The sequence below is a fragment of the Mercenaria mercenaria genome, chromosome 10, assembly GCF_021730395.1.
Source record: "Mercenaria mercenaria strain notata chromosome 10, MADL_Memer_1, whole genome shotgun sequence".
NCBI lineage: Eukaryota > Metazoa > Mollusca > Bivalvia > Venerida > Veneridae > Mercenaria > Mercenaria mercenaria.
The window spans coordinates 23,181,999-23,191,162 of NC_069370.1; the positions used below are offsets into that span (position 1 = coordinate 23,181,999).

Consider the following 9,164-nt stretch of genomic DNA (forward strand, 5'->3'; position numbering starts at 1 on the left):
CTTCTACCATTCGTGAGCCGCTTAATAAAATGTGATTAAATCTAAGTTGAACATCATATTAAAGTGTTTTCTTCTTTTTGTTCAAATGTGGGAACTAATGTCCTTTTTGTGGGGCAACTACAGCTGAAAATAGACAATAACTTAATAAAACTTCTTCTAATGATGGGTTTGATAAATCATTATCATACTTGGTTTTTAGCATCTTTATAAAGTAACCTGTAAAAGGTATTCGCATTGGCGCACTTTGTTCCTAAAAGGGGACACTAGAGCTAAGAATAGAAATGTCTGTTTACTAGTTTTTCCCATGAACTGATTGGAGGATCTTCATTTAATTTGTTATGTAGCATACTTGAGGTCCTCTATCAAATTTGTTTAATAAGGACACTCCATCTATTTTATGTATTTTATAAATAAAACACAGCTGTTACTACATTCAAGTTCAAATAGTCATGGACAGGTGAGAAACTTTGGGCCACAATGGTCCTCTTGGTAATCTTGCTTTTGTTATTGTCATTTCTTTTTGGCATTTACCTTGTTAACATTTATTTTGAAGCCTGGTACAAAAAATATTAAAATCTTTTTGTTTTACCAAAGCAAATTAAATAAAAAGAATATAGATGAAAAGTCTGGTACCGGCTTATCTAACATCTGATTCTTTGAAGATTTACACGTCCTGGATATAGATGAACTATAGTTTGAACTTATATTTTGAAAACGTATATGTTTATACAATGCTTTCAACAATATGTAGTTTTAATGTGTCTAATTAATGCTTGTTATGGATGGAATACATAACGTTAGCTTTTAACTTTTTTTGTTAGGTAACGTCGCATCGACACAATTATAGTTTATACGGCGACCTTCCAGCTTTTATGGAGAAGGAAGACCCCTGGTGCCCTTCCGTGCATTGTTTCATCACAAGCGGAAACCTAGGTAGAACCACCGAACTTCCGTAAGTCAGCTGGATGCCTTCCTCACATGAAGAATTCAACGCCCCGAGTGACGCTCGAACCCACATCGGTGAGGGGCAAGTGATTTGAAGTCAGCGACCTTAACCATTCGGTCACGGAGGACCCCTAGCTTTTAACTGATTCACCCATTATGTACCAATAGATTTTCGAATTTCTTTCTAAATACAAAACAGATTTAAGTTAAATATAATGCTGAAGGTCTCTATACGTTACTACTTTTTGAAAAATTGGAACTCGACTCGGTAAAAATTACCTATATTTTGAAAATATACGTGTTTATACAATGCTTTCAACACATATTTAGTTTTAATGTCTAAATAATGCTTGTTATAGATTGAATACATAAAGTTAGCTTTAACTGATTCATCCATTATGTACCAATATATTTTCGAATTTCTTCCTAAATACAAAACAGATATAAGCTAAATATAATGCTGAATCTGTATCTGTAGCAGAAGGCACGTTTTGATAAAAAAGTTAATCATTTTAGATACATGACCAACGTTCAGTTTTCGTAGGAAAATTTCCGTGTAAAAGTTTATAATTTAGTAAACGAAAATTTAGTACATTATTGTATCATTTTTTTTTGTCTTCACAATTTTACTAGATTTTCCATTGAAATGTAAGACTTATGCACAATTTCTAAAAGAATTGATAAACTACATACTTGAAATTTACAACAGTACAATACCGCCCCCCGCCCCCCCCCCCGAACCATACCCTCTTTCCCCCTCCAGTTACAAACACACACTTCCCATCAATATGTTTTCTGATGAACTCAAAAGTAGGAAATGTTGTTGTAAATTTTAAGACCTGTTGCATGAAGGGCGTGGTAAATCTGAAAAGAACGTGTACTCTTGAAACGATAAATTCGCATTATATATCTAAATATAAATGTTTGATATCGAAATTAATGATTTATCATTGTTAAAATAAAAGTAAATCATCACCGTTTTTAGCTCGACTATTCGAAGAATAGTCTAGCTATTCTACTCACCCTGGCGTCGGCGTCGGCGTCGGCGTCACACCTTGGTTAAGTTTTTGCATGCAAGTACATACAGCCATCAATTAAAGGCATATAGCTTTGAAACTTATTTTTTCTTTTTCTAGGTCAATTACCAACCTCTCTGGGTCAAGTCCCATAACTCTGACATGTATTTTGAGCAAATTATGCCCCCTTTTGGACTTAGAAAATTTTGGTTAAAGTTTTACATGCAGGTTACTATCTCTATATGCAGATATTGATTTGAAACTTCACATGTGTCTTCGGGGTTATAAAACTAGTTGATAGCAGCAAGTCCCATAACTCTGACCTTCATTTTGGCCAAATTATGCCCCCTTTTGGACTTAGAAAATTCTGGTTAAAGTTTTGCGTGCAAGTACATACAGCTATTTCTAAAAGGCATATAGATTTGAAACTTATTTTTTCTTTTTCTAGATCAATTACCAACCTCACTGGGTCAAGACCCATAACTCTGACATGTATTTTGAGCAAATTATGCCCCCTTTTAGACTTAGAAAATTTTGGTTAAAGTTTTACATGCAAGTGACTATCTCCAAAACTAATGCAGATATTGATTTGAAACTTCACATGTGTCTTCGGGGTTATAAAACTAGTTGATAGCAGCAAGTCCCGTAACTCTGACCTTCATTTTGGCCAAATTATGCCCCCTTTAAGACTTAGAAAATTCTGGTTAAAGTTTTGCGTGCAAGTACATACAGCTATTTCTAAAAGGCATATAGATTTGAAACTTATTTTTTCTTTTTCTAGATCAATTACCAACCTCACTGGGTCAAGACCCATAACTCTGACATGTATTTTGAGCAAATTATGCCCCCTTTTAGACATAGAAAATTTTGGTTAAAGTTTTACATGCAAGTGACTATCTCCAAAACTAATGCAGATATTGATTTGAAACTTCACATGTGTCTTCCGGGTTATAAAACTAGTTGATAGCAGCAAGTCCCATAACTCTGACCTTCATTTTGGCCAAATTATGCCCCCTTTAAGACATAGAAAATTCTGGTTAAAGTTTTGCGTGCAAGTACATACAGCTATTTCTAAACGGCATATAGATTTGAAACTTATTTTTTCTTTTTCTAGATCAATTACCAACCTCACTGGGTCAAGTCCCATAACTCTGACATGTTTTTCGAGCAAATTATGCCCCCTTTTAAACTTAGAATATTTTGGTTAAAGTTTTACATGCAAGTTATTATCTCCAAAACTAATGCAGATATTGATTTGAAACTTCACATGTGTCTTCCGGGTTATAAAACTAGTTGATAGCAGCAAGTCCCATAACTCTGACCTTCATTTTGGCCAAATTATGCCCCTTTGAACTTAGAAAATTCTGGTTAAAGTTTTGCGTGCAAGTACATACAGCTATTTCTAAAAGGCATATAGATTTGAAACTTACTTTTTCTTTTTCTAGATCAATTACTAACCTCACTGGATCAAGTCCCATAACTCTGGCATGTATTTTGGGCAAATTATGCCCCCTTTTGGACTTTGAAAATTCTGGTTAAAGTTTTACATGCAAGTTTCTATCTCCAAAACTATTGCAGATATTGAATTGAAACTTCACATGTGCCTTCGAGGTTATAAAACTAGTTAAGAGCAGCAAGTCCCATAACTGATATGCATTTTGGTCAAATTATTCCCCCTTTTGAACTTAAAACTCTTTTGATATTTAACCTTTTTGGGTAATATTTTCCTGCTTCTGGGACAATATTTCGAATAGTCGAGCTTGGCTGTCTTACGGACAGCTCTTGTTCTTTTAGTATTGCACAAGGTACCAAGTGTTCATTTATGGAATGTTAACTGCTCCACTGAACAAATTTGAATTGGAAAAGGCTAAAGATGGAGGTATTTATTTAAACTTTACATTTAAGTGGACATAGATATCTGAAAAGTAGTAGAATATTTGTAATGTAATGCAAATTACTCGATAAGAAGATATTCTTGCAGACGTCACACCGGGTATTTTAGAAAACAGTAGAAATCTTCATATGGAATGTACTTAATTATATAAATGCATTGTTAGTGATTTCCAGGGAGGTACGGTGAATGCACCAAATAAAAACCCGCATTATCTGGAGACAAAAGATGTTTGTTAGTTTTTTTAGTTTAACGAATGTTAGTTTTTGCATACAGAAGATAAAACCTACATGTTTCAAAGCTTTGTAGCCTTAAGTTATTGAAAAATTAACTGTATTTTTGTCTAAATGATGACAAAGAGTTTTGCAATATTACGTTCAAAGTTATTAAGTTTTATTTTTCTTTGCAGATAAAAACTTAAGCATTATTGTAAGATAAGCAACAAAGAATATATTTGCTACAATCCTTTTATATGACAGTATTGCCATGATACAAGTTCGGTGCCGAGAGGCAAGAGTGTTCCAGATTGGTCTTAAATTGATGCAATACCTTTTGAAGCTTATAGGGGGACCAAGGAAAGTAATGGATTTAGGTCTGTTAATCATGTTCATGAGAGATAATTAAATGTGCAGATTTCAGTATATGAACAGTAATATATACTGTATAATCATGATAATTATATAGGCGCAAGAGCGTAAGAGCAGGGAGATGGGGGATTGGAGAATCTTTTGAGTATATGTGAAGTCATTTTATTTATTTGATTTATAGACATCAATATTGTGCCGAGTCTTTTCATTGTCAAGTTTATATATATATCCTTCTTATTTATTGAGACCATACTGATAAGTCTATCCTAAAACCTCAGTAGAATTCAGCATTTGGCTTTTGAAATATTCAGATATTGCTACAGTATCACTAGCTACAAAGATATTGTATTATGATAAAGATTTCTACTCAAAATATCTTTTATCCAAGACTTGTTGAAATTATATATTCATTAACTTATTAAGTTAAACTTAAAGTATTCGACAACCATAAGTTTTAATGTTTAAAACCCTTTAGAATACAGCGTTTGGCATGCATAAATTTTTTGCGGGGAGGACTCCCTTAACCCCCTCATACAGAAATAATACATCACTTTCTCAAAATAAGATAACTATTTTCTTGAGAACAGCTCTCAAACACATAGATCAGAGAATATGAAAGAAAATACTTATATTTTTTCTTTATAATTAAAATTTCATCAAAAAAAGGAGAAACTTTTCTTAACTTTTCAGGTTAAAAAAGTAAAACTTTGGAGAAAGTTCGGTTAATGATAGAAATGATATTCTCTTAAAACTCAGCAGAATGCAGGATTCAGTGTTTAAGAATACCAAAATCCTGCAGGATTGGGTTCATCCTCGCATAGTCTTACCCTCCTACACCTATTGCTCCTTCGGGCTCATTTAAGTTGTAGGTATCAATTATATAATTTATGTATATATGTATATGGACATTAAAGGCAATTTTCTACCTTTTTTTCATAAAGAAGTATATTACTGTGCTCAGATTAAGGAACTGTAATTTGGGTTAAAAGATCAAAGAGACTTGCATTTAGTTATTCATGTGTACATAGTAAAATTATTTAATCAAATTCAAAATTGAATTGAATTGAACTTAATAAAGAATGTATGTCTTTATAGCGATTGTAACTTTTAAATAACATAAGGAAAACAGAAGTATTTTGAGAAAAAAATAGAAAAAATTATCTTAGGTTTACATTTGAAAACTTATTCTGGCTTTCCCAGCTACCATCCCAAAACAGAAGTTCCAATGGTCAGACCCTAAAACTGATCTTTCTAACTGTAGTTTGGTCATCCTATGAACATTAGAACATGAGCTTTTGTTACTAAACAATCTTAAAAATGCGAAATCAAGAAAAAAATGTCAGAGTCGGAAAACGAACCTCGACCGATTCTGCAATTAAAAATTTCCTACCTTCTTGGCCAATATATCACTTATCGACTGTTAAACATAAAGCTGCTCAGTTAAACAGTTTACCTCTGGTACCCCGTTACAAACACATTTCAATTCTTGACGGAAAAAAGTAAAAACAACTAATTTCCATGTGTTTCCGTAACACATAATGTATAATGTATCTGTAACTGAGTTTAAAAGCTTTCTTAAGGAATATAGCAATATTTTTCTGAAATGTTCTTTTTTGTTGTCATACGATCTGGAGGTCAGAACTTTTAAAGAACGAAAATAGTTCTTGTCTTAATAAAGTCATTTGTCTCTTATAGAGTACAGGATTCCAGAGGAGCTTATAAATGATCCATATGCACAGGAGCTTTATGAAAAAGCAATAAAAGAAGGAACCGAAAAAGACAACACTATAAGAGTTATGGTTATAGGCTGCTGTGGGCAAGGCAAGACGTCATTGGTAAGAAGGTTATTAAAACAGTCTATAGAAGGAGTTGAAACAACGAATGGAATAAATATACATAGATGCGCTATCATCAATGATACGGAATGGGTAAACCAGGAAAGTGAAGATCCAGAAAAAGATACAATTCAGCGTTTGGCTAATATTGCTAAATATGATCCGGACCTCTCGCATCATGGAAGCTTTGGAAATGAAGAAGAAGTTTCTATAAAATTCTGCGACCACAAAGATACAGAGACTGACAATTACACCATTGATTATGATATAGCATCCTTATATAAAATGAGACCTTCAGCAACTGATAAATCAGATGATGATTTCAGCAAAAATGGAAGAAGCAGTAACAAGCATGCAATGTCAACTGTAAACAATACTTCTGTAAGCAGACCAAAGATTGATGTTCAAAACTTGAAAAACTTTCAAACTGAATTAAAGAGACTGGAATCCGGCAAAGATGAAAGAAAAGACGGAAGAGCGACATTAAATATTTGGGACTTTGGAGGACAGTTTGTTTACTACGCAACCCATCAGATATTTCATTCGAGCCAAGCTGTTTACATTTTGGTTTTTAATTTAGATGTAGGACTGGACACCATTATTGAAGATAGCGAATTTCCATTGCATAAAAAGACTATGAGAGATTACTTGAAATTCTGGGTTAGTTCTGTTAACTCTTTTGTCGGAAGTCTAGATGGATATGAACCTCCAGTTATTTTGGTTGGAACGCATACGGACCAACTTCAGGAGGGCGTCGAAATCTTTGACGTTTTTGAGGAAGTGAGGAAAATGTTTGAAGGCAGATCATGTCTCAATCATATCCAACCAGATCATTTTGCGATATCAAACAAAGATTCTTCAGAAGAAGACATAGATCAACTGCGCGAAGCGATAACTCAAATTGGACAAAAACAGTTTCAAAAAAGAGTTCCAGCAAAATGGATACTTCTCGAGAAAAGTTTGAAAATGACAAAAAGAAAGAAAATTGTAAGTTTTGATGATGTGATTGAGATAGACAGTTCTACCGACAGTCCTCTCCAAAGTAATGATCGTAAAGAATCTGTTGACCAAATTAAGTTGTTCTTTTCATACCACCATGCAAGAGGAACATTCTGTTATTTTGATGATAACAGATTGTCAGGACATGTGGTCTTAGATCCACAGTTCCTCATTGACGCTTTCAGGTGCATCATTACATCTGAAAATTTTTGTAGAGTTCGTCCAAGATTGCGAGGTCTCTGGAATGAACTCTGTGACAAGGCGGTTCTACGAAAAGAACTTCTGGAAGAGGTTTGGACAAGGAATGATGATAACGATTTCGTTCAATTTAAGGAATTACTGACAGAATACATGCAAAAACATCGCATTATATCGGAAGTCGTAGCTTGTGACCCGAACTTTAAATCTGCAACTGAACGACTAGGATACTACATTGTACCAAGCTTTCTCAAAGTCTCAGATGACGGTGCTACAATTGAATCCTTCTGTAGCGGAAAAAAGGTATCTGAAGTATCTTTGGGTTACGTTATAGAGAATGAAGCCATGGTACCGGTACTTTTCCAAACAACTGTAGCAGCTTTGATTGGGCGATGGCCACTTATACGTTTCAATGGAAACGATATTTTGTACGATAATGTAGTCGCTTGTGAACTAGTAAAAGATCACGCTGGAGTTTTACTTTTGACAGAAAATTCCATCGAACTGCTTGTAGTCAACCTCTGTCCCCCTGACAGCGCAAAAGCTGAAACATGTGATATGTTTCGAAGGTATGTGGAAGTAGTTATAGATACTGACATGTGCAAACTCCGTGGCACAATTGGGGACAGACGATTTGTTAAGCATATGACAGTACGTTGTTTTCATGAAGACCACGGCTCAAAAGGAAGCAAAGGCATATATGTCGTCGAAGAAATGCAGTCATACTTGAAAGAGAAACTTCCATGTCCAGACAAGAAAAATCACTGTTTAAGATTTGAAAACATTTTACAGGAGTGGTTCTTGCATGACGTGGTGGAATCTGAAAAGGTTCCACACAGAAAAATGACAAATAAGGAATATAGTACGCTTTCAATGGCGATCGGGCGTGGTTGGCAGCAACTTGGACACCAGCTAGGTCTTGATACTGTAGAAATAGATCATATTGAAATGAATAAACAGACAGTGGATATGAGGATATATGCAATGTTGCAGTTATGGGATAAGAAGGAAGCTGATGCAGCACAATTAGATGTATTAGTCCGTGCAATTCACAAATGTTCAAGGCAGCATATCAATGTTAACTGGGATGTATTGAATAATATCATTAATGGATTCTGATCATGAAATAAATACACAAACGACACACGTTTGGACGCCAGGCACAAGCGCGTGTCTTACTTTGAATTAACTTTGCACTAATCATTCAATTTTTTTGTGAATCATGACACATTAGTGCTATTTCCGTTCAGTTCGATATTTTTTGAGAAGATGAGAAGATGGCATTGAAACTGTTAAGATTGTTGTACTGACTCAGTTAGTGAATGAGATTAAAGACGCATGAACGGATACTAGTAATCATTTCTTTGACCTTGGCTGAGATACAAAATGTACCGTGTTACATAAATGATTCTCGTGTGTTGCATAGACGTACGCTTCCATTATCTATAAGTCTGACATCTTCCTGAAGTGACTTGTTTAACTGTTTCATATGTTCAGAATATATATCCTAAAGTTTACGCATGTAGCTAACTTTAGTCTTGCTGGCAGTGAGCAATGGATTGCACTCCATTGCCATTTTCTAAGATCTATATGACTAGCTTCAATAACATATCAAAATGTGTTAAAATAGTAATTCAGAAAGATGTTAACTACCTTTGTATCTTGTCACTGTTGTAGAAGTAGTTCATTTTTG

General features: G+C 34.3%; 1 protein-coding gene across 3 annotated transcripts in view; it reads left to right on the top strand.

Annotated features, from left to right (window-relative positions):
• LOC123559656 (uncharacterized) overlaps window positions 1-8,818 on the top strand; it is a 47,103-nt gene extending 38,285 nt beyond the window's left edge. For all 3 annotated transcript variants that reach the window (XM_053552516.1, XM_053552517.1, XM_053552518.1), the window contains 2 exons: window positions 3,756-3,840; window positions 6,135-8,818. In XM_053552516.1, the coding sequence (XP_053408491.1) occupies window positions 3,756-3,840; window positions 6,135-8,590 (2,541 nt within the window). In that variant the 3' untranslated portion in view covers window positions 8,591-8,818. The remainder of the gene's footprint in view (window positions 1-3,755; window positions 3,841-6,134) is intronic.
• The last annotated feature ends 346 nt before the right edge of the window (window positions 8,819-9,164 follow it).